This window comes from Budorcas taxicolor, chromosome 9 (assembly GCF_023091745.1).
Source record: "Budorcas taxicolor isolate Tak-1 chromosome 9, Takin1.1, whole genome shotgun sequence".
In the NCBI taxonomy this organism is placed as follows: Eukaryota; Metazoa; Chordata; class Mammalia; order Artiodactyla; family Bovidae; genus Budorcas; species Budorcas taxicolor.
The window spans coordinates 65,348,843-65,365,679 of NC_068918.1; the positions used below are offsets into that span (position 1 = coordinate 65,348,843).

Here is a 16,837-nt window from a genome sequence, read left to right on the forward strand (position 1 = left end):
ACAATGGCAAAAAAGAAGTCTTTCTCTCCCTTCCCAAATCCAGTAGACAGGAATAGCTGTTGAACTTACTGTGTAAGCCAGGTACAGAGGTCCCTGCCTTCAAATGGCTTTCATACCAGAGACCATAGGTGAGACAAGAGTGCTCTTTGGAGTAAACATGGAGAGCCATCCATGTTGGGGGAGCAGTTGAGAGGCCATCAAACTTGGTCTAAAGATCAGGATACAATTTGTGGAAGAGGTGAGAACCAAACTAATACCTAACATATTTGTAGGAATGAGCCTGATGAAAGAATGTGAGTGACATTCCAGAAAGGTGAAGCAGCATGTGAGAAGACCTGGTGATAAAAAGAGCTGGCAGCATATTAGTGAGGGCTTCCCTGGTAGCTCAGATGGTAAAAAGTCTGCCTTGAATGCAGGAGACCTGGGTTTGATCCATGGGTTGGGAAGATCCCCTGGAGAAGAGAATGGCTACCCACTCCAGTATTCTTTCCTGAAAGATTCCATGGACAGAGGAGCCTGGCGGGCTATAGTCCATGGAGTTGGAAAGAGTCGGACATGACTGAGTGACTAACACACACAAGCATATTAGTAGAATCCAAAGAAATCCTGTGTGACAGGCGTGATGGGGAGTAGGGATAACTTACCTATCAGAATCGCCCTTTTGCACTTTTTGAACATATTAAATTTATGAACATTCAATAGTGTGCGAGTTAAATAGTAAGACTCGGTTTAACTGCTGACACACCATACAAACTTGTGGATAAAAAGAAAAACTGGATGTACACATGAACAAAGACTTTGAATATTTTCCTTAAATGATAGGTTTTTTTCTGAGCTTCCCATTATAAGCTGGGTTAAAACCCAAGTCCTATAGGACTAGCCTCTATGTCATTAATGTCCAACCCATACTCACTCTTTAAGAAGTTAAAGGAATATTTTTCTTAAAAGCTCTGATATTTGCATTCTATCTTATCCAGTTATTCTTAACAAAGATATTTGAGATTATTTTCTTGAGTTTGAACAAACTATATATTCACTTTAGGGCTTCCCTGGGGGCTCAGATGGTGAAGACTGCCTTCAATGCAGTAGACCCAGGTTCAATCTCTGGATTAGTAAGATGCTCTGGAGAAGGGAACGGCTACCCACTCCAGTATTCTTGCCTGGAGAATTCTATGAACACAGGAGCCTGGCGGGCTACAGTCTATGGGTCACAAAGAGTCAGACATGACTGCACAACTAACACTTTCACTCCATTTTTAGGAAACGTGGAATATAGAAGAAACCTATATAGAAGAAAATAAAATTGCCCACAATACCACAATGCTAATAGCCATTGTCAATATTAATTTGCATAGAATATTCATTAAATTATTTTCTAAGCTTTTCTATAGAAATATATAATTATAAGCTTTTTAGCAATTTGGGTGTATTCCTTTTTGTGTACATGTATTCATGTGATGTATACTACACTGATTTTTAAACCAATTTTAATTATATAATTTACAATTTTTTGTAGAACTATATCTAGCGTGTAACTTTCAGCCTCGTTGAAAATAATTTGTAAGCTATAAAGCTGTTGTATTTCAAAGAGTTCGGGCTCACGCAGACCTCTATTCATTAGTTTTAAGACACCACTGTGAAATGACGTAGGTGGCAAGTATTATTATCACTGTATTGCAGATGGGGCATCCAAAGCAGACAGCAGTTGCATAATCAAGGCAGAGCTAGAAATATACTGGGGTTATTTTGAAAGTAGGTAGAATGTAAATTATAGGTGGAATTAAACGTTGGCACTTAATACTTCTAATCAAAAGCCTCATCTCTTTGAAATGATAATGCATAAAATGTACCAGCCCTCTCTTACTTCTCCACGAATTAAGAACCAAATCTGACCTTGGGGAGTCCACATGGGTATGAGTAGAAAGTTAAACCAGTTGCGTATGCCAAGTTGTTGCCAGACTCTTGCCTGAAGGTTTAAATGGTGTGTTAGAGCTACAAGGAAATCTAAAAGATTGCATTGAGTTTGGATGATGACGTCAAAATACCCATAGGTGTGTGCATGTGCAATCATACAGAGACACACACAGAATTTTAAGACCAGAAGTAACACTGGAGCCCAATTCCATGTATTTTTATTATTAATCTTTACTTGGGCACAATTTCGCTTGAAGCTAGTGGGATTCTTTTTCCTGAGTCAAGCCTGCGGACTCAAGTCTGTTGGGAGCCAGCAGACCACAACAGACGTCATCAGATCTCTGGTGCTTCAGGATATACATACTGATCACTGCAGGGGTCGGGAAAGATTTTATTTTTTAACTTGTGCAGGCTTGCACAATTGTCAGCAGATATAACCCTTGCCTTTCTTTGAAGTGTGAGCTATCAAAAACTAAATAAACCAGATGGAGTTATTTTCTGACTCAAGGTGACAGCGCAGAGCAATGCCTGAATGTTATTTCTTTTTAAAGATGGAAAGAGAATTACAGATTTACTACATTAATTTGCATCTTCCTTTGAAAAGGTGGATCTCCCAAAAGAAATTTTTCTTAAGTGTGTTTTGTCCTGATTGTAAGTAATAAAATTGAAAATAAGAGAAAGGGCGGATGATTGACCACTTAGCAAGAGAATAAAGGGGAAATTGTCAGCTACGACAGTGACAAACACTGAGTTGGAGGCATTCAGATAACCTCTGTTCTCCTTGTGACCAGATAAATATATACTCTTGGTTCCCAGATTCCTTCCATACTTGCTGCAATGCTTGAAAAAAATATTTTTTGACCAGGTTTTTGGCATTTTCATCTTTTCTGGGAATACTTCTAAATGACCTAGGGGAAATTTTCTAAACCAGAGAACAGTTTTGGCAGCAAAAGCAAGCCTCAATATGTATTATGACTGAAACAAAGTAATTTAGCCTTTTACTCATGCAAGGACCTATGAGAACATCTATGTTAAGCAAAATAAAATGAATTTGATATCTCTATTTTAAATATGTGAACAAATGTTTTACATTCTTATTATTTTAACTCTATAAAAGAAAATGTGGTTGATTACTTGCTAATAAATGAGAAGAAATTAACTAGATTATTAATGTCAGATTTGTAATTTACTCTTATAGAATTAAGTTCTCAATTGTATTATATTTGTTCTACTTATATGGCTGCTTTCTCTGTTATCATGTAAAAAGTGTATAAAACAGCCTCTCTTGACCTTTATTTTTCTTGTCTATACAATGGAGATAATAGGTCCTATTTCAAAGGGCTACTGAGATGATTAGATGATACAATATAAGTAAAATTTCTCACCCCGTGACTGTACACAGTAGAGTCTTTCTGATACATTCCTTTCTACCTTCTTGTTATTTTCTATGGCATTTGCAAAAAGTAGTGTGAGGATTTCAGTGGATTAATTGTGTAAAGTCCAACTGGTAAGGGCACAAAGCCAGGTATGTGTGGAGGAGCTACCATTTATGAGTGCTAACTGTGTACCTGGCACATAATAAATGCTCCATAAATATTAGCTATTATCATACCACACACCTCGTTTTATCCTCACAATAACTCAGGAGAGTGTTTCTTTTCATTCTCATTTTCTAATTGATGAAACTAAGGCTTGGGAGGTCAAGTAACTTGCCGAGTGTCACACAGCAGGATTATGACAGCCAGAATTTCAACTGAGATCCTCTCCAGAACTCCTGGCCTCACCCCTGCATACACCACACCTACTGAAGTATATGAAGTGTTGGGCAGGCAGGCCTGGGGTGAGGTCCATCATCTGGAACAGGACAGGGAAACCAGAAGTAAAATAAAATAAAGGACAAGGTAGCTGGCCTTCTCACCTGCGAGAGGAATTCCCAGTAGCGATCTCTAAGCCTAGTTGTTCACAAGCATAATGCAAGTACGCAAGCATAATACACAAGTACTACTTATTCAAGTATATTTAATCAGCTTGGTTATCTGGTCTCACAGCCTCCAGAAGATCTGAAGCAACAGAATTGAAGATAGGGACAAGTTTCTAAAGCCAACTGCCTTGAGAACAAGAAAAGTGAATTCTGAAAACCTACCAAATGCTGACCCAAAACTTTTTTTAAATGTAGTAGCCTGGAGCCCTTACCATACACGTCCTTGAAGTAATAGTCATAATAAAGTCATTTAAATTGTTAGAACAGAAATGTGTTACACATTTTATATAAAAAATAAATTTCATCCAAATATTATTGTTTTTAGGTCAGGGACTTAAATAGGAAGTATCAGCAGGGAAAACAATCATTTAAATACATTTCCTCTGTTGACAGTTTTAGCTAACTATCAGTATTATCAAAACTATTGGGTTTTGACAATATTAATTTTTCATTATTAATCCTGAAAATTTAACCACATTAACTTTTAGTTTTTTACTTGCTGGACTTTACCCCATTATACAAAATTTTTTGAATTGGGTGATCAAAATTGTGCCAAAGGCAAATTTTATATCAGGCAGTATTCAAACATCACTGACTAGCATAGGAAATGGCTTCTTGCACTATTTTAAGAAGGAGTTGGCAACTTTTAATGTTACCAGTAATATTTATTTTGGGGGGGCTCCAAAATCACTGCAGATGGTGACTGCAGCCATGAAATTAAAAGACGCTTACTCCTTGGAAGAAAAGTTATGACCAACCTAGATAGCATATTCAAAAGCAGAGACATTACTTTGCCGACTAAAGTCTGTCTAGTCAAGGCTATGGTTTTTCCTGTGGTCATGTATGGATGTGAGAGTTGGACTGTGAAGAAGGCTGAGCGCTGAAGAATTGATGCTTTTGAACAGTTGGAGAAGACTCCTGAGAGTCCCTTGGACTGCAAGGAGATCCAACCAGTCCATTCTGAAGGAGATCAGCCCTGGGATTTCTTTGGAGGGAATAATGCTAAAGCTGAAGCTCCAGTACTTTGGCCACCTCATGCGAAGAGTTGACTCACTGGAGAAGACCCTGATGCTGGGAGGGATTGAGGGCAGGAGGAGAAGGGGACAACAGAGGATGAGATGGCTGGATGGCATCACAGACTCAATGGACGTGAGTCTGGGTGAACTCCGGGAGATGGTGATGGACAGGGAGGCCTGGAGTGCTGCGATTCATGGGGTCGCAAAGAGTCGGACACGACTGAGCGACTGAACTGAACTAATATTTTAACATAAAGTATGATCAGGAAGAAAATGAACTCATTTTCTATAAACCTGCAAACTCCTAAGAATTTCTACCCTAAGCATTTTTGACTGAACAGGTTATATTTCAACATATATTAACAACATTGGTTGACAGCCCTGGGAAGTTAGGAACTATGATGGCAGTGGATAAGATAGCCAGGGAAAATTTCAAAAATATTAAATAGTGACTTAGGATTTTTAAAGGCATCGTTGTCTTCTGACTTTTATCTGTATATTTTCTTGAATTTGGGGGCAAATCATTTGATCCCCAGAAGAATCCCAATCTTATTATGATTGACAGAACCCCAGAACGCAGATAACTGAATCCAGAATAAATCAGGAAGACATACCTCCACCAGAGTCCCTTCAACCCAAGTCCTGCAAACCAGAGTCCTTGGGAAGCTCATGAATTAGGGCCAGACAAAACTTCACCTGAGAGATGGACTGATTTTTCTTTCATCCGTTTCTTTGTTTAGAGCATTACTGCAACACATTTCCTATTTAGTATCAGACTCCTCTTATACATCCCAATTTCCTGGTAACTCCACTCAGATTAGATCAACAGATGATCACTCTGGGACTATATTCTTCCCCTGAAGATTTTTGGTTTGTCCTCCATGACCTCAGACAGACATGGAAAAATCATACAGTGGATATAACACCTAAGCATTATGTCCAACCTGACTAAATGTGATCAGCTCCTCAGCATTACGAACAACCCTGATCCCAACCCAGTCAAGAGAAAGGAGGCCAACAGTGGCATGTAATCTGGATCACCATGCCACTTAGAGTCAAATGAAAACCTCTGAGGGCTTCCCAGGTGGCTCAGGGGTAAAGAATCCACCTGCCAATGCAGGAGACGGGTTTAATCCCTGGGTCGGGAAGATCCACTCCTGTATTCTTGCCTGGATAATTCCATGGGCAGAGGAGCCTGGTGGGCTACAGTGCAGGGGGTCACAAAGGATCAGACATGACTGAGCATACACATATGAAAAACTTTGAACACTCTAAGTAACAAAAAGAACATGGTACCTCCTCATTTAAGTAACTCAAAACAATAAAGGAATCTTCATCACTTAAAGAAGTCTAACAAAGTTCTGATGATTCTTAAGATATTTATTTCCATACTTTAAAAATGTATGTATCAAAAAATCCAAGTATTTATTATAAGAAAATTTTAGTGTCCATGCTTTGTTGACCCCCTAAATATGGACTTAGCCTTTGCATTAGCTATCTTTGTGCCCAAGTATCTCTCACCTTGAGTGGTAGACGCACGGGTTCCCCCTCCCCACAAAAGGCCCAGAATTGTCTCATGGTCACCCATTTTACAAAAGCATAGTCTCTGCTTATATCCACTTGATGAAGTCAGTATGCATACTACTAAATAGATTTTTCAAAATACAATCCTGGAAATAAATACTACCAGAAATGCAAAGTATTGTTCTTAAAATTGATCTGCTTCTGAGGTTAATAAATGACTCTCTGAGAATAAACTGTTCAACCCTGTAAAATGAACAAAGTGAAGGACATTCCAGGACTCTGTAGCCAAAGTTATTCTGGTAAATTACAGGGTGCCTTGAGAGAAGTTGCATTGTTTCATACGATGAAGAAATTAATTCCCAGAAAGCAAATTTTTTTAATTTCACAAAGAGTGAAATAAGTGACAGAGAAGTCAAATATTTAGTATAGCTTTAAAAGATGAAGAAAAGGAAAATCTCTCAAACTGTAAAACTACACCTATCAAATATGCTTTTTTCTCATTGTACCCCCAATATACTCATGGTTTAAAATATTTTGTCTATGAAACTGTATTAACTTGGTAATGATTATTTTGTTTCTCTTTTTCCCTCTTTTTTAACAATTAGACCTTGTGCTCATTAAGGTGCTAACATTTTTATGTCAACTAAGAATTTGAAATTTTTGACAATTGGCATAAGGCAATTTATTTTATAAATATATCAATTTATCAAAGCTAAATATTTTGTTTCTACTAAAAACATACATATATTTTTATAAGTGTATATATCTATATATTAAGCCATTTACTATATTGAAATATGTCTGGTAATATAATATAGCTTTTAAATATATAGCAAAAAATAACTTGCTGACCATAATTTCCTATCTTATCATCTCTCTGAGAGATAAAACTGCACTGAACTCAATCTTCTCTTTTTACAGAGGAAAAAAAGTCCTAGAGTGATTACTGCCTTCTCCAAGATCAAACAACCACTCAAAATGGAATTTTCTTTTGTCCGTAACACTTCTGGAACAAATCCCATCTACTTTCTATGTTCTCTGAAAAAGATCTTATTTTAAAAGAAGAGATTCATAAGAAAATTGTTTCTATCAAATGACTGTCTCTCAGATCACCTCTTCTCTCCACTGTCCATGACTATTCCAGGAATAACTATTTGCTCCATAATATAGCTTCCCTTGTACCTGTACCTTCCTCTGTTTTACCATTGCATTAAAACAATCATGCCTACTTTGGTCTGCCACCTTCTCTGGGATTACGGGCTTTTTGGTCTCTTTATCTTCAGCACTTACCGTACTTAGTTCATGTTGATTTGGGATGGAAGCAGTTGGACTGAACAGGACACAATGTTCAAAACAAATATGCCAATATTTCCCAAATTAATGTGTAAGGACTGATTTTTTTTCCCCTAGACTCTATACTCAAACTATCTACTTGCCATCTACTAGGGTATCTGAAAGGCATCCCAAACTCCCAATATCCAACTAAGTGCTTGATTAGCATCACATCTAAATATGTTTCTTCCCATCCCAGCCATTAACTAGGATACTAGAACTCAGCTGCCGTCTTTCCCTCACATGCCAATCCATAGGTATATTCTCGAGACCTGCTTCCAAAATCTTTCCTAAAACTGTTTATTTTTCCTTTGGGCTCACCCTAGCCAAGCCATTGTTCTTTCTTTCTTGAATTTTATTAGCCTGCTTGCTTATTTCTGCTTCTACTCTTGCTCCTATAAAATCCCTTCTCAGCAGAACTACTACTGTGATCTTATTAAAACTACGTTAGATCACACCACTCTTCTGAAAAACTTCTGATAGTTTATCATCACACTTGGAATGACATCCAAGATCATCTCTAGTCAGTTACACAGCCTAACATGGTCTGCTCAGAATCTCATCACACACAACCCTCTCCCTCACTCACTGAATCCCTGCCATCTGCTCTTCGTTTCTCAGACACAGCCAACTAGTTCTTGCTTTAAAGGGTCTTTCCCTCAGTTGTTCCTCTACCTCAAATCTTCTTCCCTAGAACTTTGGCCGGCTTTTCCTTGCCATTAATTTTCAGCCTGATTATTACTTAGTTCAAGAGGCCTCTCCCAATCATACAATGAAAATCCCTTTTCAAAAAAAAGAAAAGAAAATCCCTTTTCAGCCACTATTAATCAATTAATTTTGTTTATAATATCTCTGATAATGACCGAGGACTGTCTTGTTAATGTATTTGTGTGCTGTTTCTGGCTTTCACTGGAATGTAAAGTCTGACTTGTTCAAAGCTTTGCTTCCTGCCTGGCTCATAAAAGGTGCTTCATGAATGTTTGTTGCGCAGTGCTGTTCATTCCATCTTCCTGCCTTGGCTATTGACAAGGTGAATGAAGCCCTGTGCTTCAGAGTCTCCCTGAAAAAGAGTTGTCATCTAGGGTCAAGAGATCCTTGTCTTTTCCATCCTTGAGCGCCTACTCAATGTTTCTGTAATGACTGGTTGTTAATGTGTAGTAACCTTTTGTCCCCAGCAGTTGCATCCTTTGGGCCCTGACGTTGATTTTCCTCATCTTGGCGCCTGAAGAGCCAGAGTGATCTCTTTTGTCCCATTGCCCTGGCCATGTGCAGTGATACCCGCAGTGCAGGAGGTGGAAGGCACCGCTCTTCAGGTATCAGAAGGGGTGACCTCCCTGCCTGGCCCCAGCAGCGTGGTGGGGGCTGAGTGCCAAGCCTGTATGTGTGGCGCACGCAACATCCTGACCCTTCCCCAGAGCTGGTCTGGGGCTTTGGATGGGTAGTGACTGAGCTTCTAGGATCAGATTTACTTGTCCCACTAGGGAGCACTGGTAGAGAGGGTGGGAGAGACTGCAAAGTACTATGTCTATGGAGTCTCAGAGATCACAAATGGAAACCAAAAAGAGAAAGAAAGGGACTGAGAGAAACAGGATGGTCTCAGAAAAAAAAATATCAGCTCACTCACCCATTTTACCCCACTGCCCCACGAAACCAGCTATTTGCTAATACGGTCCTACGCTGGCTGAGTTTCCATAAGGCCACTGTGACACTCCAGCTTCTTTGTCAAATTATAGAGCTGCTTTTAGATACCTACGAGGCCATTCAGGGGTGAATGGTCATTCATTCATTGAACAGATATCTGCACACCTGATGAACAGTCTGCTCTGATCAGGGGTATGGTAGTGACATCACTCTTGGTCCGGGTTCATCTCTCGTGCAGAAGATCCCAGGACGGCAGGGTGTTGCCGGGTCTGACATACTCAGAGGTACTCTACAAGCCCCAACAAGAGTTGAGCAAGCAGAACCCTAAAGAAAGTTTGATGCTTAGATCTTGTCTAAACCTTTGATGTAAGACTGAAGCCCAAATCTTCTGAGTTGTTCCCTGGTCCCATACCACACTAATCTCACCAACAGTCCTTCTCCAGTCTTCAGTGGAGGGGCTGAGGAATGGACAGTTCAGAGTGGTTCTATAATTACAGCTCCCCAAAGTTCCTTGAACAGAGCACCTTTCCTTCACCATCCTAATCCCCTGATGGTGAAGAAAGCCATTCTCTTACTTTCTTTTGACATGGTCATTTCTGCAATCTTCTCCAAGAAATGCAAAAGTCATTTCACACTCTCATAAGAAACCTTTGATTTTTCTAATTATAGGAACCATCTCATGGCAAGAGTAAATAAATAAACAGTCTTTTTGAAGTTGCTTTACCTTTTTCAGACCACAAGGATATTATTTAGAAAATTGGTGAGAAACTTTAATGCCTTCAATGATGTTCATAAGTCCTGAAAAGGTGATGGCGTTTCCCAGAGTGCTTTTAATTACCAGCCAGGAGTGTGTTTCTTGGCCTTCCCTTGTAGCTCAGTCGATAAAGAATCTGCCTGCGATGCAGGAGACTGGGGTTCGATTACTGAATCCAGATATTCCCCTGGAGAAGGAAATGGCAACCCACTCCAGTATTCTTGCCTGGAGAATCACAGGAACAGAGGAGTCTGGCAGGCTACAGTCCATGGGGTTGTAAGAGTCAGGCACGACTTAGCAACTAAACCACCAGTGTGCTCCTTGCAATGTCCTGAGGGACTGATTTACAGATGACAGTGTCTTACCAAGAAAGGTTTGATACTTCAGCAACTTACATCCTTTGATGAAAAGTGAGGAAATAAAGACTTTTAAGACAATTATTCTCTAGGAATAATTACATTGCAGTGGGTTTCTAGAGAGTTAAAGAGAAACTAGTTCAGTACTCAGTGTCTATGCCTGTTTATTTAGACCACACTAGTACTCGGTGTCAATGGCTATCTATTTAGAACACGCTAGAAAAACTTAATTTTATGTTTTGTACAACTGGATCTGGAGAACCTTTCAGATCATCTGAAACTCATGTTAGAAGTTAGAACATGAGGAAGAGATGGGAACAGCCCAGTATTGAACAGAAGGGCCCAGCAACTGATGTTCTCCAGGGTCCTGGAGTAACCTTTATGATTATTGACAGTGAAAAGCCATACTTTTTCTTCTTTTCTCTGTAGTTTCTTTTTTGTCTTTGCCTTCTTTTCTACCATCTCCTTGACCGCTCCATACCCTTTGTTTTTGCTTACTTTTACCTCTTTTTTGCAAACATTTTTATGAAGTATATAATTTATAATGTGTTCGTTTCAGACGTGCAGCAAAATTATTCAGTTATATATATACATAATATATATATATTCGTAAATTCCTTTCCATTATAAGTTATTACAAGATATTGAATATAGTACCCTGTGCTATACAATAGGTCCTGTCGTCTATCTGTTTGACATGTAGTCGTATGTATCTGTTAATCCCAAACTCCTAATTTATCCCCACTACACTTTTACTTCTCCTATCTTTTACCCTCTGTATATTACTTTCTGGCTCTACTGATGGCACACAGGGCTATTGATGTGGGCTATTAAGTGGGCTATTGATGCCAGCTCCATGCAAAAGAGAGCAGGTGATTTGGAAAAGATGGTCATAACTGCCTTTTACTGAATGCCTGCTTTGCACCTGAACTTGTTCTACAGACTTTGCACAAATGTTCTCATTTAATCCTCAGTTGTCCCAAGAGTTCAGTCTAATTTTTCCAACACTTTGGTTCTACTGGAGGATAAAAGCTCTTTCAGTTTTTGTTTTGTTTCGGAAAACTCTCTTTCCAAAGGTCCTAAAAGAAAAGCTCCCCAGACATGCCAACTAGAAGCAAATAGATGTCAGAGGTACATTTGACCCATAGGTTAGAGATAAGAAACAACTGTGTAGGTCCTCTAAGGAATTTCAAGTAGATTTCTATAACCAGTCTTTTGTTTGCACATTTGTGCTCTTATGGGGAAATGTGACTTTACCAAGCATGTTAGTGGGGAAAAGTTCTAACCCTCCAATAATTTCAAGAAAACCAGCATATGGTTTAGGTCAAAAAGAGTACTTGGGTTTTGCAACACCAAGTATCCCTTCTGAGGTTACCCAAAATGCTGTGGCTATCCCCCACCGAACTTTCTTCTTATTTTTACCACAGACATAATAGTGCTATTTCATCATTCATTGTGATCTTGACCGCTTGAGAGGTTCTCTAAGGAAGCTATCAAAGAAATGAGTATCTGCACTCTTAATGTAATATTGCAAAAATGAAATACAGACTTTATATGCATGATGGACATAAAGAAAAACTTTAAATAAAACAAGGCATAAATTATAATTGACGTAAGGACAGATGTATAGATGGATAAATGGAATGGTTGGGATTAATTGGGTTTGGTCAGGCAAAGATTTAGAATATTTCATGTTATTTCAAATAGGTGAATTAATTTATTAATAAATTATTACTGGGGACAGGACTTGGGGATTATCCACAGAAGTTGATGATCTGAAAGTCAGAATGATTTGCCCCAGGCTTTGAACTTTTCTCTCCTTAGGGACATTTCTGAAGAGCCAAGCCCTTCTGTCACTTTGTAACACCTTATAAAGAAGGTGTTATATAAAGGTGTTGTGAAATTTATAGGTTTACATTTCCCTAGTAGAAGGACTGTGAATATAAATGACGAGGTAACCAAATTTACCATGTGGAAGTAAAGCCAGGAAAAGGAGCTAAGGCAGAAAACAGAAACCGCCTGGCCCACTGAAAACATAGCTGTCATCAACTTCATCTCCAATCTATTACCCCAGGTCAGAAATCAGCTGAAGACCAGATTTGGATTTCCCTACATGTATTGTACATATAAAAACTGACCCAAGTCATTTCCTTAACACTCGGAAACACTTAAGAATCTCTTTTTCCCATTTCTGGCCAAGCTGTTTAGAAAACCCAGATGCAGCTGGCACTGTGATACTGTAAGCAGCCTTGCTAAATGGCTCCAAAAGGAAAATATCCCTCTAATGTCTTGGGGAAATCGACTCATCTCCACTCACCAATTCTACATCATTGTTCCCTGGTTTTTCAGATCGAAGATTTAGGTCAGAGACAGCAGAGTTGCTGCTGCAATTATGATTAAATCGCACAGAAACTACTCTGATCATCTTTCATCGCTACCCTGAAGAGTTCCAGTGCGTGGCAATGACAGTCACACAGAATGGTAGAGGTAACTCAAGTCAGTTTTCATAAGGAATGAAGTTATTTTTGGAGTGTAGTGTCTGGCTTGAGGAAACCATCCATTAATGAAGGGAGACCAGATGTTCACCTAATTTAAAAAAAAAAAAGTCTATGTGTGCCATTTTCGTTCTCTGCAATCATACTGAGACAGGAAGACCTTCAGCACTTTCTGGATGAAGGTTGTGGCAAAAATCTCAAGTCCAACCTGGTCCTACAGTCATGACTACAGTGGGATAGAATATGGCTTAAAGGACACAGGATATAATCCTACCAGGAAGAAAAAATATAGAAACAGGTGCTGGAAGTATCATAATTATTCTTTCCTTCTGACTTGCCTCACGTAAATGTTCATGATACAGCCACAGATACAGCCATGGATGGTTGCAATGTGTTGATCAAACCAAGTTCCTATTGCTTTATAATATACCCAACCACACAGGAAATGTAGCACAGTGTTAAGAGAGCCTGCTCTAGAGCCAACCTGCTTTGGTTCAAATCATTCTTTTAAAGCTTGGTAGTATCTGAATCTTGAGCAAATTAATCTCATAGGGAATCATGATTGTACCTACCTTATCTGGGTTCTTGTAAGGATAATATAAGGCATTTCGTATAAAATGTGTAGTGCTGTACTGAGTACATAAGCAGTGAAAAGAACATGCTTAAGCTCAGGTCTGTGAGAATCCAGGGCTTATGCTGTCATTATCGGTATAATTAGAAAATTACCTGCTGTGGATTGAATGTTTGTGTCCTTCCAAAAATCTTATGTTGAAACCCTAATCCCAGTGTGATGAGTAACTGGGTCATGAGAGTGGGGCCCTCATAAATGAGATTATAAGAAAGACTTGAGAGGCATGATCTCTCCACCACATGAAGATGTAGTAAGAAGGCAGTGTTTGCATAAGGAGCCTCACCTGATCCTAACCATGCTGACCCCTGATGATTTCAGCCTTCCAGACTTCAGAACTGTGAGAAATAAATTTCTGTTGTTTCAGCTATCCAGTCTGTCTTCAGCTTGAGCTAAGATGGGATCTAATTGAAATGATTAATTTATCTCTAAAGTCCCTTAAAACTCTGGCATTGCATGATTTGCCTTTCTTGGCCATCTAGGAACAAGAACTTTCCCTAAGCTGCCAAGTCACTAGCAACATGATATCAAGTCACCTGAGAAAAGTGGTGAGAAGATTCTTAAAGTTTTAAACTCATTACAGCTAGACTTAAAAAAAAAAAAATCCTATCAGCAAATAAAAAATCATCCACATTATTTTGACAACATACACACTCTAATATAGTTCATAATTTTTTGTTTTAAATAGATTTCTAGACATTGTCTAAATTGTCAAGGTACAAGAAAATTTTAAGAAAAAATATTGGTTTTCATCATTATTAATCACAGTCACTAACTGAGACCTGTCTGGTCCATAATTATATTTTAATACTACAATACATCATGCTTTATGATTAGTTGTATATGTGTTTGTTTCTCCACTAAATTTGTAAATAACTTTAAGGACAGGGACTATGGTTTTGTATATAAAGCACTTAGCGTGAGATACTCAATACATTATTAGCCACTCAGTAAATGCAGAAGGAAGGGAGAAAGGAAGAAAGAAAAGAAGGAAGGGTACATCCCAGGATTTTATGTTATTATACAAACTATGAAACAATGCTCCCTGCATTCTAAATTGAAAGACAAGCTGGAGCATTAAAGGCCAATAGTGATACAAGTTATCTTAAAAATAAATAAAATGGATAAGAAGTTCTGTTTTATTTAAATCAAAGAGGCAGTTGAAGTGGGGCACAAAGACTTCATGAAGAAAATGGGAGTTTTTTGGATGAGATAAGCGGAAAAATCTTTCCCAATAAAGAGAAGAAAAATGTGAGCAATAAATATTAGCTTTCTGATGCTGCTGTAACAAATTACCACAAACTTAATGCTTAAAACAAACACAAATGTTTTATCTTACAGTTTTGGAGTTTAGAAGTCTAAAATGAGTCCCATTAGGCCAAAATCAAAGTATCTGCATTCTTTTCTGATGGCTCTAAAGAGAATGCAGTCTTTCCCTTTTCTTTCTTTGAAAGGTTGCCCTCATTCCTTGGCTTGAGGGTTCTTTCTGTCTTCAAAGCTAACACTGGCTAGTTGAATCTTTATCACATCTTATCAGTCTGACACTGCCTCCCTTGTCCACATGTAAGAACCCCTTGTGATTACACTGCATCCATGTAGACAATCCGGAAGAGTCTCCCTATCTTAACATCCGATGATTAGCAACCTTAATTCCTTTTGCTACAGTAATTCCTCTTTGCCATGTAAACTAACTTATTCACAGGTTCTAGGAATTAGGATATAGACATCTTTGGGAGGTCATTATTCTGCCTACCACACAGATCATTGTGCATCTAGCACATATGGGAAACAATATGATTCCACAGGAATTTTGAGTGTTAAATGTACGCTTGAGTGAGTTTACAAGGCTCGGTTAGTGCGAGCATGGTTTTGAAATGTTGAATGCCCAACAAAGGGATTTAGACTATTTCTTTAGGTGATAATTCTCTCTGTGTTGTGTTACTACTAATATCTCCATCACTTTTTATTTGTTGTCCACATTAGAAAATGATATGCACATTAGGAATATCCTAACTTTTAAAGATAATTAAGACTTCACTTAATTTTTTTGAATGACTAAAGAGAAACTAAAAAATACATTTTAGAAGTAGCTCAATCAATTTGCTCCTCAAACTTTGAAAGCAAAGAAGTAATAAAACATAAAAAAGTATTTTTAAAAGCCTAGTTGCAGATGGTTCTGGAGTTGACTCCTTACCTTCTAATCCAGACACACAGATATAAGAGCAGCAAGATATGTCATGCAAGTCAAAGGTAGGTAGTTTTGCCTTGCACTCAAAATAGGCAACAGAACGTGAACGTCCCAAACAAAAATGTGTAAGAGGACAAAGAATGCAAGAAGTCTCATGGTCAGAGTGTTGAATGGATTCAGGGAGAAGATCATGGAGGACAGAAAGCAGCAGGTCCCAGCAGCCCAGAGAAGAAAATAGAGCAGAACCCATGATAAACACCTCTTAGAGACAGAAGGATGTGCAATCATTTTAGATACTTTATGAAATAGAGCAAATTTTAGTTAGAATTTAAATGTGGAATGGAAAAGAAGGTTATGAAGAAACTCTTAGAGACTCTTTAGATGGTAAAGATTCCATACATGCATCAGTGTTGCCAATTATTCTAGTGTGTTAGGCTTTCTTTCCTTGATGGTACTGCTGTTATCTTCTAGCAACACTACGTACCACAAAAGGGAGTGGGGGGTTCAGCTGGATTTCCCATACCATACTACACAGAGAGTGTGTTGTATATTGTTTATATACATTAAATAGTCTCACCTTTACTTATTTTTTATGACTACTTTCTGTCAAGCCATTTCCCTGAATACTTTTCTAATTCCTTTTTATTTTTTCTTATTAAAAAAAAAGGTTTTGTTTCTTTGTTTTGGTTGCACCGCATGGTAGCCCTTGCACCATTCAGTGGAAGTGTGGAGTCTTCACCACCGGGCCTCCAGGGAAGCCGCACCTCAACTTTCCTTTTTCCCCTTGATTCTCCAGAGGAGAAGAGGTTCTAAAATTACCTTTAAAATTACCGTGATATATATTCACTTTTAATCCATTACCTCCTAGCTTTCCCTTTCTTGTTTCTTAGTTACTCCTGTATATGATACGAAATATAGGCGTTCATCAAGGTAGAAAGCACTTAGCATTAGAAAGAATCAGGAAAGACAAAGGGAAAAAAATACAACCACCTGTGTTTCCAATTACCA

General features: G+C 38.4%; 1 protein-coding gene across 5 annotated transcripts in view; it reads left to right on the forward strand.

The window, feature by feature from the left end:
* PDE7B (phosphodiesterase 7B) overlaps nt 1-16,837 on the forward strand; it is a 359,458-nt gene that overhangs the window by 174,663 nt on the left and 167,958 nt on the right. Inside the window, exons 1-2 of one of the 5 annotated variants that reach the window (XM_052645653.1) lie at nt 13,923-13,981; nt 15,848-15,891. The exons of 2 other annotated variants lie outside the window; for them this stretch is intronic. In XM_052645653.1, coding sequence (XP_052501613.1) covers nt 13,953-13,981; nt 15,848-15,891 — 73 coding nt within the window. In that variant the 5' untranslated portion in view covers nt 13,923-13,952. Of the gene's footprint in view, nt 1-8,942; nt 9,081-13,908; nt 13,982-15,847; nt 15,892-16,837 lie in introns of those variants that run through there. 2 more of the 5 variants (XM_052645654.1, XM_052645649.1) reach the window with 2 other exon arrangements.